At 39.7% G+C, this 20,128-nt stretch overlaps 2 protein-coding genes and 1 long non-coding RNA gene across 4 annotated transcripts in view; all 3 read right to left on the bottom strand.

Moving 5' to 3' along the window:
- Positions 1-227: 227 nt before the first annotated feature.
- Positions 228-5,233, bottom strand: LOC149975540 (uncharacterized). The gene is made up of 6 exons (XR_016488510.1): positions 4,639-5,233; positions 3,668-3,760; positions 3,081-3,213; positions 2,761-2,972; positions 2,069-2,187; positions 228-360 (listed from the first exon to the last, which is right to left on the bottom strand). It is a non-coding gene; the product is annotated as an uncharacterized LOC149975540 (long non-coding RNA).
- A 7,441-nt stretch (positions 5,234-12,674) lies between these two features.
- Positions 12,675-19,707, bottom strand: LOC110496241 (major histocompatibility complex class I-related protein 1). Of its 2 annotated transcripts, XM_021572024.3 has the most exons (8): positions 19,067-19,707; positions 17,717-17,989; positions 17,304-17,597; positions 16,921-17,205; positions 16,601-16,723; positions 16,424-16,447; positions 16,042-16,089; positions 12,675-13,764 (listed from the first exon to the last, which is right to left on the bottom strand). In XM_021572024.3, the coding sequence occupies exons 1-8, from the start codon at positions 19,134-19,136 to the stop codon at positions 13,757-13,759; spliced, it is 1,125 nt and encodes a 374-aa protein (XP_021427699.3). In that variant the 5' UTR covers positions 19,137-19,707; the 3' UTR covers positions 12,675-13,756. The 2 variants fall into 2 exon arrangements, with proteins under 2 accessions (XP_021427699.3, XP_090064792.1); XM_090208666.1 differs by lacking the exons at positions 12,675-13,764; positions 16,042-16,089; positions 16,424-16,447 and having other exon boundaries at positions 16,590-16,723.
- LOC118936567 (class I histocompatibility antigen, F10 alpha chain) overlaps positions 13,521-20,128 on the bottom strand; it is a 62,867-nt gene continuing 56,259 nt past the window's right edge. The window contains exon 7 of the mRNA XM_090208664.1: positions 13,521-13,764. Within this exon, the coding sequence (XP_090064790.1) occupies positions 13,757-13,764 (8 nt within the window). The 3' untranslated portion in view covers positions 13,521-13,756. The remainder of the gene's footprint in view (positions 13,765-20,128) is intronic.

Genomic DNA, 20,128 nt, shown 5'->3' with positions numbered 1-20,128 from the left:
ATTTCTAAATGGTTAATGGTTAATAATTGTTTGGTAAACCCCACAGTCTTTTTGTACCTAAACGTTACCTAATAGTATCACCACACATACTCAGCTATAATCAACAACATTGGCCTTGTTATGTTCAAAAGTGCAATTACAAAGTTAATGCGACTTTAATTGTAGGTCTGCAGTAGGTGTGTAAGTCTTTGAGAATGGTTAGATTAGCTACATATCCTGTAGTTTACCTGTTGACTCTTTGATGGTCACAGTGTCACTTTCGAACTTGTCTCTGAAGGTGGAGGACACGGCCACCTTGTATTCAGTGTTGGGAATCAGTCCAGTTAGAAGGTAGGTGTTCATGTTACCATTCACCAGCATCTTCACCATGGAGAGAGAGAAAGGGAGATTCATGTCTGTCTAGTTTTCTGTCTGGTTCAGAAACCAGACAGAAAACTAGACAGACAGAACTAGACAGACAGAAATACCTCTTTAGTGTCTCCTCCACAAAGGGCAGGTAATTTAAAGAGAGCACACATGACATATATTTTCCATCTAAAATGCTTCCTAAAAACATTCAGGATGTATTACACACGGGTAGGGCTGGATGAAAGGTGGAAATAGATGTTACAAATTCCCTGCCTATTTTTAGCACCTCACAACCCTACCTGTCGTCAGGAGAGAAATAAGTCAATCAAAATGACTTCTTTTTTTTTTACACTAAATCCTATCATTTTTTTCCTAAGATAAAGAAAAGCAGCTCAGCACAACAACACATGAGAGCATTAGAGAAGTAGAGTAATATTTTGGACTAGCAACTCTGTCTATCTCCTTTTTAGTAGACGCTCTTATCCAGAGCGACTTACATTATTGAGTCCATAAATGTTCATATTTTTTTCCAAACTGGTCCCCCTTGGGAATGGAACCAACAACCCTGCCATGGGCAAGCAACCACTGTACCAAACGCCTCTCCACAACAAATTACTGGGGAGAGTAGAGTAGAGGGGAGGGGTGAGGCAGTCTTACTGGTGGTAAATCAGCCAGTCAGGGGCTTGGTGACCCCCATCATACAAAGCCAAGATGGTATTAGGTTCTAATTGTTAGAGTAAGAACTCAACGGACACTGAAAGCTTAAACCAAGTTTATTCTTCCCAAAGGGTCGAACAGCTGAATCGACGAAAACACATTGACACAAGCACTGATATTTAACCTTCTACGCGAAGTCTCCTCCTACACATCTGAACAGCCAATGCATCTCTGTTGCTAGCCAGAACCTTAGTGTCACGATCATCGTAAGGAGCAGACCAAAATGCAGCGTGGTATGTGTTCATGATGATTTTAATAATTAAAGAAAGCACTGAACACTGAATACAAACTATACAAAACAATAAACAAATAACGACCGTGACGCTATAATGAGAACTGTGCTGACACAAGCAACTAACGTAGACAATCACCCACAAACAAACAGTGAAACCCAGGCTACCTAAGTATGATTCTCAATCAGAGACAACTAATGACACCTGCCTCTGATTGAGAACCATAATAGGCCGAAACATAGAAATCCCAAAATCATAGAAAAACAAACATAGACTGCCCACCCCAACTCACGCCCTGACCATACTAAATAACGACAAAACAAAGGAAATAAAGGTCAGAACGTGACACTTAGTGACGTCTGTTCTTCCTCACTTCATCTGACCTGACCTTTGCCCCAAAGTGCTCACTCCTCTCCAACTCACGGCTGTCATGGTGACTGGTAGCAGACTGTGTCTCTTCTCTTCCCAGAGTATCCCTCCCATAGGATCCCTAATGGCTAACAATAACATATTCTGACACAATGTAAGCGTTATACATTACCCTCTCTCCCTCAGTGACATGAATAAGTATATTTCATATTCTCAGAACCCAACAGTCCCTCCTCTTGAATAATAGCTTCCTGCTGTTCATCTTACATAAACTTGGAAATGACTTATAAATAAATGAACAAACAATGATAACAAAACATGAACAAAAAAATCAACATAATGAACATTCACGGTGAGGTTTACAAACTCAGAGACTTATGGTCTCTATTCTATAGTCATACCAAGCACAATCTTTTTTCCATTTCTCGTAGAACACTGATAATAACGTGTCCGCTGGAGCTGTTGACTTCTTCCATTTCAACTTTCTCCTTCTGGTTCCTAAGAGAGTGACAGCATAAGACTTGAAAAGCAACGAGAAACACAAAACATGACAGTATTAACAATGTGGTAAGCAATGCATAATTATATATACAAATTCATTACAATTCCCACTCTCTCTTCACCTGACTATGCCTTCAGGATACTTTTCTGCTGAGTTTGGCAAAAATGAAAGCCCTAAAAACCCTCCTCATGCTTTCGCCCAGTCTTCCCCGTCAGACCACAGGATCCAAGAGGTGTTCCCAAGCCATGTCATTTTCACTTTGTTCCCCATCTCCTTCCTCCTCCATTGTCACCTGATAGGCACATCACCTAATAGGCAAATGCGTATCCCTAATCAACGCTACATCCTCTTGAGGTAACCCAGCACTGTACATGCTTTCACATCAATGCCTCCAGAATGTTGTCCACTGTACAATTACCCCAACATCTATCCTTTCATCTGATGCATTAACCAATAAGGCAACTAATAAAAACCCAACTATGGTGGTTAAAGTAACTCCAAAACCCAACCTATCTGCATGTCTATAGTGGAATCTAATCTTTCTCTCTCTCTTTAGCTCCACTTCCTCTGTCACTGCGTCTTCAAGCTCACCCATTATGCAGCTGGACCTCACTTCACGTGAGAAGGGTGAACCCACTGAGGAGAGACGATCTTTACCATTGCAGGTGCTGTAAGGAGTACTGTGTGTGGACCAGGCCAACACTGTCCCAACACCCCCTCCTGGTGTATTTTGATGTACACTCAATCTCCAGAATTCAGCCCGTGCTCTCAGTTATCTCCTGTTCCTCATGTGCCGCTTTCACCTGGGAATATACACATTGCAACGCATGGGTCATTTCCTGACAACAGACTCTCCCTACAATGCTACTACAGTAACCCCTGCTACTACTTACACTGCCCATGACACCCACCTCAAAATCCTCAATTTGCGCCGTAGTCCAATTCCATGCGGCCACTTTCGCCTCCTTCAGTTATTGTCCCTATAGCGACTGCAGTGAGAATAACTACTGCATGGAATCTGTCAAGTGTTCGCTGTCTGTTTGGCTGTTATAAATGGGAAAGAGATCAATGATGTTGGAAGAATATCCAACCTGGCAAAACTCTGAGTCACCGGTTTCCTGAAAGTGTCTGAAATGCCAACACTATCTCTGCTACTTTCACCATGATCTGGGTATGTGTAATAGTCCCTACATTGTGCAGTTAGCTGTCCTCCCTCTCCTACGAGCTATCTCCTGTAACAATATACATAGTCTATGGGGATGATACCACTATCACCCCTCAATTTCTAAGCCCCCACAGATCTCCACAGTCACATTCCATCCCACCTAATAGCCTTATGTAAACCTTCTGTCTCAAACGCAGACCTCATGTGTACCTCGCCTCCTGCTACAGATACAATTGCACATATATCGTTCCATCTAACCCTTAATATGTGGTCACTACTCTTACATGCACCATGGTCACTACTCCTAATGCACTTCTAAAGTTATAAACATACTTAAATATTCTCAAATCAATTAGGCAATGTATGTCAGTCCCTCCTCTGGAACAATGATCACTCTATGTTCCACGAAACCTAAAAACATATTGACTTAAACAGGGAAGAGAGAAAATACATGTTTAATAATTTCACACCACCCTTGATGCTACTACAACTGGGGACAGAACCGCCAGTCCTTTACGTGCTATGCCCATGTCATGCTGGTCTCCATGCCCGTCTCCTTCATTTTCATCCTTGGGTGTTAACGCAAGACACAGACTATGAGCTTTGTATGCAATTAATTGTACCGTATCATCGAGCAATCTATATGTATTGATGCGATTTAACATAAAAATTCTGATGACATGGTTAAAACATTTTTTGAATTAAATAAATAGTTGACCCAAGCAATCATCTAGTGTTCTCTAGCAACCGTCCTATTGGAGGACACTTAAAGATAAGGTTTTTACAGCCTCCCTAGGCCTAATACATTTGGGCAGTGCACCCACCCCTCACAGTTTGAGAGCAACTCTCTCGCTGTAGCCGAATCCTAGCTAAAAACATTGTTTTAATTATCCAACCCAAATTTAGAAAGACTCAAAGTAAAGCACTAAAGACTGTCAATCGCTCTAATTCGAGCTTCTTAACCTAGCACACACCATCACGGTTAGAATGTATATCTATAAACGGGACCTTTTATTGCCGGTAATAACACTTCTCATTACAACCACCCCTTTGTCCCTGTTTTCCTGTTTCGATTTGCATGGTAATGAAATTTCGGTATCTCAATGCACTCTTAGTCTAAATCATTCGCAGTGTGTAGACCTTCCTTAATAACCCCCCCCCCCCCCCCCCCTCCCCTCCTCCTGGCACTTCCTCCTTCCCAACGGCACATTTGTAACTCTTGCCTGTCACATTTGATGGCCCTTGGTAATGCCCCGATTTCAATATAAAGTAATCCGTTTTTCCCACATACAAGAGTCTCTCACCTGAGCCGCTACCACCATTCTGTCTGGTCCATCTCTCCCACCAGTACACCAGGAGCTTGAGAGAAGTTTGACTGTTATCTCTCCATGCTCACTCCACATGCGCGGTCTCAGGACTCATGGCACAGTCCTTCCGCCCGTACCCAGGTTAATGGCTCGGACTCAGATAGGAGTGTTGTTACTATCGCATTGAACGCCTTTGTCGCTCTTTCTTCAGCTGGTTAGGGAGGGTTTTGAGGTTCACACACACTGTTTGTGGTCAAATTATTCCTACCATGCATTAAGACACAATCTGACATCACCTTCCATGATAACCTCAAGAGAGGACAGATCAGAACAAAAGTTTAGTTCAATTAGTTTCTGATTCAGGAAATCCAGACAAGACTATATGACAAATTATTACATTCCCAATTTTCTTAATAACCTTCTCTCTACGACAAATGTCAAAGAGCATAGCAACATACTGTTACTGTTGAAACCATTTCAAAATGTAGTTCATACTCCCTTATTTTACTGGCGACCTCTCGGAAGAGTTACCAGATCAGGAAGTTAGCACCCTAACCCATGGGGGGTATCCCAACAATCCAGCAGACCCAATCTGGTGAAATTTGTATTGCAACAAAAATAAAAGTGAAATCAGTAATACACATCACAATCCATTTGGAGTAACTGTCAACTCTTATTAACATATTTTCCCTTCTATAGGCAGACTGAACAAAATACATTTTTGTCCTTACCCAAAGACCAGAGCCCCAGGAAACTGGTAATTACCCCTTTGAACACGTTTCACATTGTGATTCAAAAACGAACCACACTGCATGTTAACTCAAAACTAATTAAACTGAATAACCAATCAACTTAGATTTACAACTCCATAAGGAAATAATAGTATCTCATAAAGTAATGGTAAAATAGAATAGAGACTGGTGTTTCTTATTCATTTTATAATTAAATCCCACCTGTTTCGATCATTTCTAAATGAGATTGATCAGGCCTCACCAGAAAGTCAGGATACAGGGCATTCGACAGCGTTTAAATATTTCCTATCCATTTTCTTTCCCTGTCCTTCCGAAACCCTTCACAGACATTTCAAACATTTCCATCATTCTGCATACCCAATTTAAAACCAAATAGAAAAGATCCCACAAAATAAATCCCACGGTATCCGGTAAGTTGTGCATGCGTGCTGGTGTGTGTGGTAAATCGTAGGTCAAAAACCCACATGAACAGGCCTTACTTATCTGGGAACTCCGTTTATGGCCTAATCCAGATACTTTAATACTTAAAACTGACGAATATCACTAACTGCTCTCCTCAAGATCTTTTTAGACATTAACACTAATGTCACGGCCGTCAAAGGAAGTGGACCAATGTGCAGCATGGTGAGTGTATATTTCTCTTTTTATTTAAAATGTCGCCAACAAAACAAGAAACGAAAAACAACCGTGAACTTTGTTTGTGGCACTTAGCACTGTAAGCTTAACTACCCACACTGAAGGAGGGAAAAGGGCTACCTAAGTATGATTCCCAATCCGAGACAATGATAGACAGCTGTCCCTGATTGAGAACCATACCCTGCGAAAACATAGAAACATAGAATGCCCACCCCACATCACACCCTGACCAAATAGAGAAATAAAACATCTCTCTAAGGTCAGGGCGTGACAACTAAGGGCTCGATTCAATCTGTAGCGATCATGCAGAATATCAGCGCTGTAAAGCAGTTCACAATTAAAGGGGAAATCTGTTGTTGCTACATGCATTTTTGGACTTATAAATTCATTATACATACCATACCCATTGATCCTTCAAGAATATAACTTATAAATGCCTCACAAATAAAGGCCAAGTTCACAATTTGTGTGATTTATTTTTAATCGGGGTTCTGCAGCACCTTCAGCAGACCTACTTCACCCGGCTACGTGCCTATAGGCTATGGGCCTATATAACACTCAATACTGTATATCTGTATCTAATTAAAGAGTGATAATATTCTCTTTTCCCAGGGACAAAGGATGGCGCTAGCAGCACTGACTCTGGTAATGTTGTTCAAAAGTATTGCCAACAAACACTGTGAATCTGGATGTATTCCTTTCCAAGCATTTACCATTCTGATCAGATAGGCTTGGATATGAAGTTCTTAGTTTATGATCGTTTTGATCTTTTGAAAATCATAGTGGCATTCCTTGTCAGAATAAAATGTGCCAAAATAAATGTGTTTTCACATGAATAACATTTTTGTGAATCACATTTTAGATATAGAAAATGAACGTGTGTTTTCATGTTTTTCTTACCAGGTGTATTGGTGCTGGAACCATAATTAGATTTCTATTGTACAGTTACAGTTTACCTGGAGCTCACCTGGTTGTGAAAGCCAAGGTGCACTGTTGTCACAATGTCCAGTTCACCTGGAAATTTGAAGCACTTTAATTAGGCATATTATTATTCTTATTTTCCGACCGTTAAACATTCATGTGTGCGTTCAAAAGGTATTTCGTCATACTTTTGTTCCTTTTTGCGACACTTTCGACGGTGGACGGTAAGAATATTTATTTCTGTAAGTTAAATGTTTTTTTGCCGAGTTGCTAAGTAAAAAAGAAAATCATATGGAGAAATTATTATTTTGACAATTCATGTTCAATTATTGTATCATGTGAAAATGTTATGTTTATGGAGAAATAGTTCCAATCGTTTTTCAACATAGGGGATTTTAGACACACTTAAAATAAGGGCTGTGTTTCGTGTAGGTTTAGCTGGCGTGACGTAAATTTCTTTCGGTGATTTTTATCAATATATTCAGCTCTATTTACTCTTAGATTCTAAATGCTAATTAGCATCAAAGTAGACATCATGCAAGACTACAAATCCCCGCAAACTCTAGCACGTCCTCTCTGACACCTTTGCTAACAGGTAAATGTAAAGAAATGTAGCAAATGTATTCATTGTTACATTTAGCTAACATTAGATAGTTAATCCAGAGATTATTTTCAGCAGTTTCGTCCATATCGTCGTTGCATTTGTAGTTCTTTATGATAGCCACATTATCAGCTAATTCACATTTCATTTGTTGCGGGTAAATACAGGCAAATATATTGATAAACGTCACCTGACCGATTTACTGTTGTCAAAACACCACGCCAGGGCAAGTCTACACAAAACACATCCCTTCTGTTAACTGGTTATAAAATCCCCTATTGGGAAAACCATTGGAACCATTTCCCTGTTTGAACGCTAGGTTTTATGATTCATGCTGAGGTACCCTACAGAATAGGGATTGACTCACCTATGGTATGGTCAAGTCCAGTCTTTGCATTGTACTTAGAAGTTGATCAATTATCTTGGAGTCTTAGTAAAATATCAACAGTAGGCTATGTAGTGATACAAATGCAGGTGCGGTCCATCACCAGTGTTGTTGTGCCTCATGCTCTCCACCAAGATATCGACATTAACTTTGAACTGCTCCTTGCTCTAGCGTGACTGAGTGCCTTTCCCCCAGTAGTCTGCTGGCAGCTTCTCCCTCATCCAATCCTGTTTGGGAATCTTCTTCTTTGACACACTGTCATAGTAATCACTGTTTGTTATTCATCAGACTCTGACTCTCAGACTCTTCATCAGTGACCATGTCTCTAATGGTTACAAAATGCAGCAAATGGGTTAGTCACAACTCCTGGGTAGAGATGTAAAAGAAGTTAGGCAGTGATGGGAATTTAAAAACAAGGTATGAGTATTGATAATTGTAAGCATAGTAACATCATAATCATTGTCTTGGTATGAAATCTAGACTACCTGATCAATCAATCCATTATTTTATTGAAACTTTGTTTAATTCAATTATGTATTAGACTAATTTGTTAGTCTAATGAAAGAGACTAAATAAGACTAAACAGAGACTAAGAACTTTTATGTGCCAGTCATACTATATAGTCTGACACCTGGCAGTTCCAACTGTTTTATGTTGCCAGGTTAAAAAAACATTCTCATGTGTGTAATCAATGGAACTTGCCAACAGCAACAAGGAAACATTTCAAACCTATCCTACCATTAAACAAACATCTGGAGTTGTCATCAATAATATGAACATAATATAAATAATATGAACAAAGCATTATATTTCATTCAACCAACATAATAGGCTAGTAATTCAAAATTAAGTTTATTATTAATTTGAAAAATAAATGTAGGATATACAGTGCCTTGCGAAAGTATTCGGCCCCCTTGAACTTTGCGACCTTTTGCCACATTTCAGGCTTCAAACATAAAGATATAAAACTGTATTTTTTTGTGAAGAATCAACAACAAGTGGGACACAATCATGAAGTGGAACGACATTTATTGGATATTTCAAACTTTTTTAACAAATCAAAAACTGAAAAATTGGGCGTGCAAAATTATTCAGCCCCTTTACTTTCAGTGCAGCAAACTCTCTCCAGAAGTTCAGTGAGGATCTCTGAATGATCCAATGTTGACCTAAATGACTAATGATGATAAATACAATCCACCTGTGTGTAATCAAGTCTCCGTATAAATGCACCTGCACTGTGATAGTCTCAGACGTCCGTTAAAAGCGCAGAGAGCATCATGAAGAACAAGGAACACACCAGGCAGGTCCGAGATACTGTTGTGAAGAAGTTTAAAGCCAGATTTGGATACAAAAAGATTTCCCAAGCTTTAAACATCCCAAGGAGCACTGTGCAAACGATAATATTGAAATGGAAGGAGTATCAGACCACTGCAAATCTACCAAGACCTGGCCGTCCCTCTAAACTTTCAGCTCATACAAGGAGAAGACTGATCAGAGATGCAGCCAAGAGGCCCATGATCACTCTGGATGAACTGCAGAGATCTACAGCTGAGGTGGGAGACTCTGTCCATAGGACAACAATCAAGTCGTATATTGCACAAATCTGGCCTTTATGGAAGAGTGGCAAGAAGAAAGCCATTTCTTAAAGATATCCATAAAAAGTGTTGTTTAAAGTTTGCCACAAGCCACCTGGGAGACACACCAAACATGTGGAAGAAGGTGCTCTGGTCAGATGAAACCAAAATTGAACTTTTTGGCAACAATGCAAAACGTTATGTTTGGCTTAAAAGCAACACAGCTGAACACACCATCCCCACTGTCAAACATGGTGGTGGCAGCATCATGGTTTGGGCCTGCTTTTCTTCAGCAGGGACAGGGAAGATGGTTCAAATGGATGGGAAGATGGATGGAGCCAAATACAGGACCATTCTGGAAGAAAACCTGATGGAGTCTGCAAAAGACCTGAGACTGGGACGGAGATTTGTCTTCCAACAAGACAATGATCCAAAACATAAAGCAAAATCTACAATGGAATGGCTCAAAAATAAACATATCCAGGTGTTAGAATGGCCAAGTCAAAGTCCAGACCTGAATCCAATAGAGAATCTGTTGAAAGAACTGAAAACTGCTGTTCACAAATGCTCTCCATCCAACCTCACTGAGCTCGAGCTGTTTTGCAAGGAGGAATGGGAAAAAATGTCAGTCTCTCGATGTGCAAAACTGATAGAGACATACCCCAAGCGACTTACAGCTGTAATCGCAGCAAAAGGTGGCGCTACAAAGTATTAACTTAAGGGGGCTGAATAATTTTGCACGCCCAATTTTTCAGTTTTTGATTTGTTAAAAAAGTTTGAAATATCCAATAAATGTCGTTTCACTTCATGATTGTGTCCCACTTGTTGTTGATTCTTCACGAAAAATACAGTTTTATATCTTTATGTTTGAAACCTGAAATGTGGCAAAAGTTCGCAAAGTTCAAGGGGGCCGAATACTTTCGCAAGGCACTGTATATACACACACAGTGGGGAGAACAAGTATTTGATACACTGCCGATTTTGCAGGTTTTCCTACTTACAAAGCATGTAGAGGTCTATCCAGAAAATCACATTGTATGATTTTTAAGTAATTAATTTGCATTTTATTTCATGACACAAGTATTTGATCACCTACCAACCAGTAAGAATTCCGGCTCTCACAGACCTGTTCGTTTTTCTTTAAGAAGCCCTCCTGTTCTCCACCTGTATTAACTGCACCTGTTTGAACTCGTTACGTGTATAAAAGACACCTGTCCACACACTCAATCAAACAGACTCCAACCTCTCCACAATGGCCAAGACCAGAGAGCTGAGTAAGGACATCAGGGATACAATTGTAGACCTGCACAAGGCTGGGGATGGGCTACAGGACAATAGGCAAGCAGCTTGGTGAGAAGGCAACAACTGTTGGCGCAATTATTAGAAAATGGAAGAAGTTCAAGATGACGGTCAATCACCCTCAGTCTGGGGCTCCATGCAAGATCTCACCTCGTGGGGCATCAATGATCATGAGGAAGGTGAGGGATCAGCCCAGAACTACACGGCAGGACCTGGTCAATGACCTGAAGAGAGCTGGGACCACAATCTCAAAGAAAACCATTAGTAACACACGCACGCAAGGTCCCCCTGCTCAAGCCAGTGCATGTCCAGGCCCATCTGAAGTTTGCCAATGACCATCTGGCTGATCCAGAGGAGGAATGGGAGAAGGTCATGTGGTCTGATGAGACAAAAATAGAGCTTTTTGATCTAAACTCCACTCACCGTGTTTGGAGGAAGAAGAAGGATGAGTACAACCCCAAGAACACCATCCCAACCGTGAAGCATGGAGGTGGAAACATCATTCTTTGGGGATGCTTTTCTGCAAAGGGGACAGGACGACTGCACCGTATTGAAGGGAGGATAGATGGGGCCATGTATCGCGAGATCTTGGCCAACAACCTCCTTCCCCCAGTAAGAGCATTGAAGATGGGTCGTGGCTGGGTTTTCCAGCATGACAACGACCCGAAACACACAGCCAGGGCAACTAAGGAGTGGCTCCGTAAGAAGCATCTCAAGGTCCTGGAGTGGCCTAGCCAGTCTCCAGACCTGAACCCAATAGAACATCTTTGGAGGGAGCTGAAAGTCAGTATTGCCCAGCGACAGCCCCGAAACCTGAAGGATCTGGAGAAGGTCTGTATGGAGGAGTGGGCCAAAATCCCTGCTGCAGTGTGTGCAAACCTGGTCAAGAACTACAGGAAACGTATGATCTCTGTAATTGCAAACAAAGGTTTCTGTACCAAATATTAAGTTCTGCTTTTGTGATGTATCAAATACTCATGCAATAAAATGCAAATGAATTACTTAAAAATCATACAATGTGTTTTTCTGGATTTTTGTTTTAGATTCCGTCTCTCACAGTTGAAGTGTACCTATGATAAAAAAATTAGACCTCTACATGCTTTAAGTAGGAAAACCTGCAAAATCGGCAGAGTATCAAATACTTGTTCTCCCCACTGTATATATACATACACACACACACACAGTGGGGAGAACAAGTATTTGATACAAATATTAAATACTGACTTCTGATTTATTGACGTTGTATTGTACCTATGATAAAAATTACAGACCTCTACATGCTTTGTAAGTAGGAAACACTGCCGATTTGGCAGGTTATCAAATACTTGTTCTCCCCACTGTGTGTGATTTATATTTATATATATATATATGGCTCTGCCAAGAGCTTTCATTTTCACTTATGATACATTTTCTAGAAGTAAAATCCTTCTTACTGCTGTTCACTGTTGAAAGTGTCCCAAACAAGAGCAAAACTACAACAAAATACATTTTGAACCCTCACATGTATTGTATGACCCTAAAATATACAAATATTCTGTGTCTAATTCAGGTCTGCCCCACAATGCGACGCCTGTGTGCTCTTAGCTTTCCCTAACAAGTAAAGTCAAATGTTGATCCTGATCATTAAGTTGAACAGGTGTTCTTCATAAGCAATAGTCAAACCTTGTTTTTGCACACCATTCATAATCAGAATTCTGTGCAAATGCGCTGTTGCTTACAATTCTGTTATCATTAGCCAATACTATCCTCCTGTAGATAAATTCACGTGGAACAGGCTATACTTTTGTAACTTTTAAACTAAATGTTGGCATGTACTGTTGAATACATGGTAGACCCTATTTTGAATTATAGAATGTGCAAAAAAGTGGCTTTTATTATTTATTTATTTTTTTTCTTCAGAATAACAAATCATACAGGATGTTTGAAAAGCAGTACAGGTTACAGACATTGTGTACGTGTGTGTACGTCCGTGGGCATGTATGTATGCAATAAGCCTTGTAAAAATAGTGGTTTAGTAAATAGTAACAGCAATGCTACGCAAAATGTATTAAATCATTTGGTGAATGCATTTAGTCCACAGGTAGGATGCATAACACTAGAGACCCTATTCATTAAAAAAAACACTGACTAGGTTTCTGGCATAAAAGAGAAAATATTTTTGTCTTGACCTTCAAGGCTGCATGTTATAATTATTTGTGTTCTCCATAAATCAATGTTTAAAATGTGATATTAAAAGAAACTTCACTGCATATTAATTCAAGAGTGTAGCTTTGTCTTAGCCTGGTAACCCAGTGAACGGTTATGAAATGGGCCCTAGGTTGAAATAAAAATCACAACAAATGATATTTCAAGTAATATTTTGATTAACAAATAAGCACATTTTCTCTATAACACGTTTGTGTGTTTCATTAGTGTTTTTACCATATTGTATATCTTGTTTTAATATCCTGCAAATATATGTAAAAATTGTGTTGTATATTGTAGAGCATTGTTCATATTTAGAGTATTTACAATGTTTGTCTATAACTCTTTTGAAATGTTACTTAAAATATGAGCATGTCATTAATTGGCCAATTGGCTTATATAAACCTGTTCTAGTACAAATCTAGTTATAATCCCTGAAGAATGATACAATTACCTTAAAGATGCCTCTCCATACAGTAATATCCACTGTAACAGTAAAACAATGAAATGTACGACAACCCAAACGGTGCCTAACCACCCCACTTATGAGACTCTATTTGGAAGCAAGTACTTACTCAAGAACAGCAAAAAACATTAAATGCAGCAGTTTTTAGCACATTGAATCAAAGTAACTATAATTTCCATCACTAGCTTATACGATTGAAACTGTGCAACTGAACAGTGTTATCAATAGCCATCCAATAAAATTCTGAAATGAATTAACGTTCCTTCGTGGTCCGTCAGTTTGGCCACCAATGGTCATCTATCCACCTGCACATAATTAGACAACATGGAAAAGATGGGCATTATTAGATTGAACAGTGGAAAATGTAGTTACACTGATTAGTTATTGTTACTGACATGGAAAAACAACTCTCAACCAACAATGTCAGACAAAGCAGTCATCTAAAGTACTGCAAAATCTATGTAATCTAAATTAATTATAGGTTACTTGTATCACATAGCTTTTTATTTTATTTTAACTAACCAAGAAGTAATACATTTGTAAAATAACTGTCCATAAAGATGATACAGTAATTTGATATTGCCCAACATCTGGCCACCCAAAAAATTGTAATGTTAATGAAACATATGCTGATTGTGTTGTAAGCAAACAATGTTTTTTAGTGTATATGTGATTGATAATAGTGCCTTGTTCTGTTCTCTGGCATACTGTAACTCAGATTTCCTTGCATGTTTATTATCATACTAACATTGCTTGTCTTATAGAGTAACCAAGGAAACATTTGGACTATGGTGAATGATCACACAGAATCTCTCATATTGGGGTCAGCCATGTTCTCAATGTTTTGAGAACAGCAAAACCAAAATCTACAATCATTTGGCTAGTATTTACACATACTTGTAGAACTCATTATGAATACATTTGTGTAATTTACTATCAACTTTCTGAAGCAACACCTAACCTAATTGATTTAGTGTATTTGTGTGATTGAAGACTGTTGTCTTACCTTGCTATTTCCTTTTAACCCCATTACAGCCACTCCATTGCCATTAGTATTGCCATCTGTATACTTGTATATCATTGCCATCTGTGTTAACTAACCTCCAGACGAGCTTCAATCCCATACAACTCTCCTTCCCGTGGCCTCCAACTGCTCTTAAATGCAAGTGAAACTAAATGCATGCTCTTCCACCGATCGCCAGCAAACACTACTCTGGACGGTTCTGACTTAGAATATGTGGACAACTACAAATACCTAGGTGTCTGGTTAGACTATGAACTCTCCTTCCAGACTCACATTAAGCATCTCCAATCCAAAATTAAATCTAGAATTGGCTTCCTATTTCGCAACAAAGCATCCTTCACTCATGCTGCCAAAAATACCCTTGTAAAACTGACTATCCTGCCGATCCTAGACTTCGGCGATGTTATTTACAAAATAGCCTCCAACACTCTACTCAGCAAATTGGATGCACTCTTTCACAGTGCCATCTGTTTTGTCACCAAAGCCCCATATACTACCCACTATTGCGACCTGTATGCTCTTGTTGGCTGGCCCTCGCTTCAAATTCGTCGCCAAACCCACTGGCTCCAGGTCATCTATAAGGCCTTGCTAGGTAAAGCCCTGTTTTATCTCAGCTCACTGGTCACCATAGCAGCACCCACCTGTAGCACGCGCTCCAGCAGGTATATGTCACTGGTCACACCCAAAGCCCATTCCTCCTTTGGCCGCCTTTCCTTCCAGTTCTCTGCTACCAATGATTGGAACGAATTACACAAATCATTGAAGCTGGAGACCCATATCTCCCTCACTAACTTTAAGCACCAGCTGTCAGAGCAGCTCACAGATCACTGCACCTGCCCATCTGTAAATAGCCCATCCAACTACCTCATCCCCATACTGTTGATTTTTTTTTGCTCCTTTGCACCCCAGTATCTCTACTTGCACATTCATATTTTGCACATCTATCATTCCAGTGTTTAATTGCTAAATTGTCATTATTTCACCACTATGGCCTATTTATTGCCTACCTCCCTTATCTTACCTCATTTGCACACACTGTATATATATATACTTTTTCTCTATCGTGTTATTGACTGTATGTTTGTTTATTCCATGTGTAACTTTGTGTTTGTGTCGCATTGCTTTGCTTTCTTGGCCAGGTAGCAGTTGTAAATGAGAACTTGTTCCCAACTAGCTTACCTGGTTACAATAAAGGTGAAATTAAATTAGCTGAAGAAAAACAGAGGAAGATGTCAGTAGATGTTTGAATGTATAGCTACAATACAATTCTACAGTGTCTCGTGTGGCTCAGTTGGTAGAGCGTGGCACTTGCAACACCAGGGTTGTGGATTCGGTTCCTACGGGGGACCAGTACTAGAAATGGTATACCCTTACTACTTACTGTAAGTCGCTCTGGATAAGAGCATCTGTAAAATTTTAAATTATAAAACGCAGCCTTTTTAGTTAGTTTTGTGTACATTGTATGTCCGTCACAGAAAAGCAACTTTCCTTGAGGCAACACCTAACTTCATGTACTGTCATTTGTTTAGTTGTGGCATTACAGACTTTGTTGCCTTACCATACTCTGAAGTGTTCACTCCAGAAAATGCCACTCCATTGCCAGTAGCTGGAAAAACACAATCTAAAGTTTCAGTACATTGAAAAAACATAATTATCTGTGACTTTCAAAAGTAATTTTAAATAAATGTATTCGGTGCAACCACTCTCTTCAGAAGAGGATCATGTAATGAGTGTCTTAAATAGGCCTTATTTTTCAGAACCAAAAAGTATATCTAAACACAGTAAATGCTTGATTGTTACATAGGGTGTCTTTACAATTGGATGAACAGTTAGTTTTGATATAAAAGCATCATGTTGTCCTTACAACTAGTGTCAAAAGTCTGTTATACGTAACGATAAATGACATGTATACAGACCGAGGGAGAGGCTGTGATACTAACCTCTAGTTTTCAAGCCAGGAATCACTTTGATGTGTAAAGAGAAAAATACATAGAAATGTTATAATGCATATGGATTTAGGCCGTAGTTCCCACCTTTCATAGCAGTATCGTTGATTCATCTTTTCTTAACATTTAACAAAAACAAAAACATTTGAATTGATATAAATCAAGACCTACCAATTGTCCCTCTTTTGTGCAGAACAAACAGGACCACCGAAACCAAGATCAGAACTACAATAATGGCGATGACTGTCCCAATAACTACAGCAGTGCCACTACTGCAATCACAACATTCTCCATCTGCAAAACAAAAGGCAGAGTATTTATAAAAAGCAACAATATGTAACCAGAAGCTAATTTCAGTTTCATTCCTGCTTCACCTGCAAAGCTGTTGTTAGTATGCTGTTCAGTTCAAATTAAGATTGTTTCCTGTGTCAATAACACTAAACCATATTAACCATCAATAACAACACTAAACCAAATTAGCCATACTTTACCCCATTTTACCACAATTGGCTTCTTCAATGTTCTATGGTCGACATAACATTCATAAGTTTCCTTATCTGCCTCTGGGATCTGCACACTCATCCTGATCTGGTAGGTGTCATCATCATTGGGTAGGACTCCTGTAGACTGCACTCCATCACGTTCGGTCAATGGAACACCATTCTTCTTAATTTGCATAATCACATCTTTGGGATAGAAACCTGTGGCCATGCAGGTCAGTCGGACATGTCCTGCAGTTTTGGCCTTTTTAGCAAATGCATAGACCCTCGGAGGGGCTAAAGAGGGAATAAACGGAGAACATGAATATTATTTCTGATCTCATATGTACAAATGGTTGTTTTTGTTTGTTAGGCTATACTATTTAAGTACTCACAGTCAGCCCTACTGAATTCTTTGGCCTCGTATGCCATGAATTTGGAAAGCCAGTCCACACACTCCTTCTCCAGGTAGCCCTTGGTGTACTGGTTGAGGATCTGGACCCCGTCCCACTTCCTCTTAGTCGGCTGAGCTTGAACAACTGGGGCCACCCACTGCATATTGGCATCATCAAAGGCCAGGAAGTCGTCACCATCGTAGCTGTACTGGTCTGTGCCCTTTATGAATTTCAATGTGCCGTCACTCTGTCGGTCAATCTCACAGCCATGTTTCCACTGAAGGATATGCACATCTGAGAGGAAAAACAAATGAAAAAGACGGTCAATGATGACAATATACATGGATAACTAATGACCTACAATTTTAAAAGATTAACGGTGAGCGTAGGACAGATTGCAGATGTTCCCTCACCAGTGCTGTTATGCATCATGCGCTTCATCAAGATATCGACATTAACTTTGAACCACTGCTCCTTGCTCTTGCGTGACTGAGTGCCTTTATCCCAGTAGTCTGCTGGCAGCTTCTCCCTCATCCAGGCCTGTTTGGGAATCTTCTTCTTTGCCACACTGTCATAGTAATCAATCTGTTGGTTGTTCATCAGACCCATGGCAGTGAACTCATGGATTCCAGGCAATTCTAGTGGCTTTGAGAGTGAAGTGTAGATGTAATTCAGGGAGTAGATTTCTGTAGGGAAAACATTTTTAACATTGAGATAATTTTATCTGAATCTGCCTTCTCTCCATGTTACTCAGACTATGCTGTAAAACATGAATAGGAAATGACTGCATGTTAAACATTTATCTATATCATAGATCTGTAACGGCCAACAAAATAATGTATTCAATTAATAGTGTCAGAGTGGCCTTGCATGATGTTGTCTAAATGGTAGGTGGCGTATCAATAACAAATAAGCCCAAACTCATGCATTAGTGAGAAGTGGGACACATTCTGCAACTTAGAAATCAACCTATTTCATATTAATATATTGAAGAGATACTTTGCGATTTTGGGACATGAGGCACTTTATCTACTTCCCCAAAGTCAGGTGAGCACATGTTTATGGCTCTGTGTCCAGAATGAAGGAAGTTAGCATTGGCTTGTGAAACTACCTCTAACGTTAGTGCAACTGCTAAATAGCGTTAGCGCAATGACTAACCATCTTTGGGTACAGCTAGTTAGCATTGGCTCCCAAAAGTACCACTAACTTCCTTCATACTGGACGCATATACATAAAAAATGGTATCCACAAGTTCATCTGATTCTGGGGAAGTAGATAAAGGGCTTAATTGACAAAATCTTGAAATAGCCCTTTAACACAACACCACCCGAACTCAAGTAGTTCGGACCTCTTGGTGTAATGATTAAGGTGTTGGCTTGACAGCTGCTAGATCCAGCTTTGAGTCTCGGTCGGGGCTATCCCCCGGATTCTCTACCATATCAAGAAAATAAATAACATGTATTTCCTTTTTCCTTTGTTCGTGTATTGTTCTTTTGTTGTTGTATAATCGTATTATAAAATTGTATGACCGTCCTTGTCTATCAGTGAGTGTTTAAGTGTTTTGTTAGTTGCCAAGATATGTTTTTTTTGTAAAGGTCGACTACAAATGCTAAAATGCAATTACAACAAGTAGACTATTGTGCTAATAGACCACAGCAGTATATATGGTAAGCGATTTTAAAAGTTATATTGTTTTATTATTCTTTTGCCACGCCTGGCTGTAAACGTTTACTTTCACTTTTGATATCGAGTACACAACTTACCGCTTTGGCTCCGGCAAATACATTCTAGTGAAAAATATAAAACAAAAAACATCAAATTAGGTCTATACATCTTGCTAATTAAACTACAACCGTTTTCTTAAGCTATATCCCCGTTTTAAAAGTATATGTCGATGGAAAGCCCCTTCACAAATATCTGTAGCCTTCCTTCTTCTGTGTTTTTTTTTTTGGGCTGACTTTACAACCCAAAGGGGTGTTTTGCCGCCGCCAACTGGACCGGTTGAAACCAAAACAAGGTCAAAAGAAAACCCATACGTGATAGGGAAACTAACCTAATCCACCCAAATAAAAATTCTACATTGACAAAACAAAACTCACACTACTTCCTTCTTTCAATTCTCCATATCTCCCTTCTCAGGCTCTAGGACCTGAGAGGGTGGTACGGCTTGTAACAATATTCCATGTAACTTCTTCGCAGAATCTTTCAACCCCAGGAACTGTTCTGCCGCTTCCACAATGATTTTTGTCTGACTGGACCTTTTCTCCACCTTGGCAGAGCCATTTATCATCATATCTATAAACATCCACCTTCCTAACTTTTTAAATACCTTGGTCCTGCTGGTGAAAGGAAACCCCTGCAGCCTGCAGTGAAGGCCTATCCACAACCATATTACTCTTCAAGTGCACCATTCAAACCCTCAACCCTTTTAACAGCTGCTGCATATGAAATGCCCTGACATGATTGGATATGAAAAGCCAACTGACATTTACTCCTGAGGTGCTGACTTGTGGCACCCTCTACAACCACTGATTATTATTTGATCCTCCTGGTCGTCTATGAACATTTGAACATCCTGGCCATGTTCTGTTATAATCTCCACCCGGCACAGCCAGAAGAGGACTGGCCACCCCTCATAGCCTGGTTCCTCTCTAGGTTTCTTCCTAGGTTCTGGTCTTTCTACACAGTACATTTATCTGAGTACATTTTACTCAAATTGAATACAATTATACTCTACAAAAGATAACATTTGGTTCCAGTCTAAATAGAGTAAAAATGACTCTTGTTGCAGAGTTCAATTTTCAGAGTTATTTCTACTCTCTTCA

This window comes from Oncorhynchus mykiss, chromosome 18 (genome assembly GCF_057628025.1).
Source record: "Oncorhynchus mykiss isolate SJ-2025 chromosome 18, ASM5762802v1, whole genome shotgun sequence".
Lineage (NCBI taxonomy): Eukaryota > Metazoa > Chordata > Actinopteri > Salmoniformes > Salmonidae > Oncorhynchus > Oncorhynchus mykiss.
The sequence above is the reverse complement of the archived record's forward strand: the minus strand, read 5'-3'. Positions and strand labels throughout refer to the sequence as shown.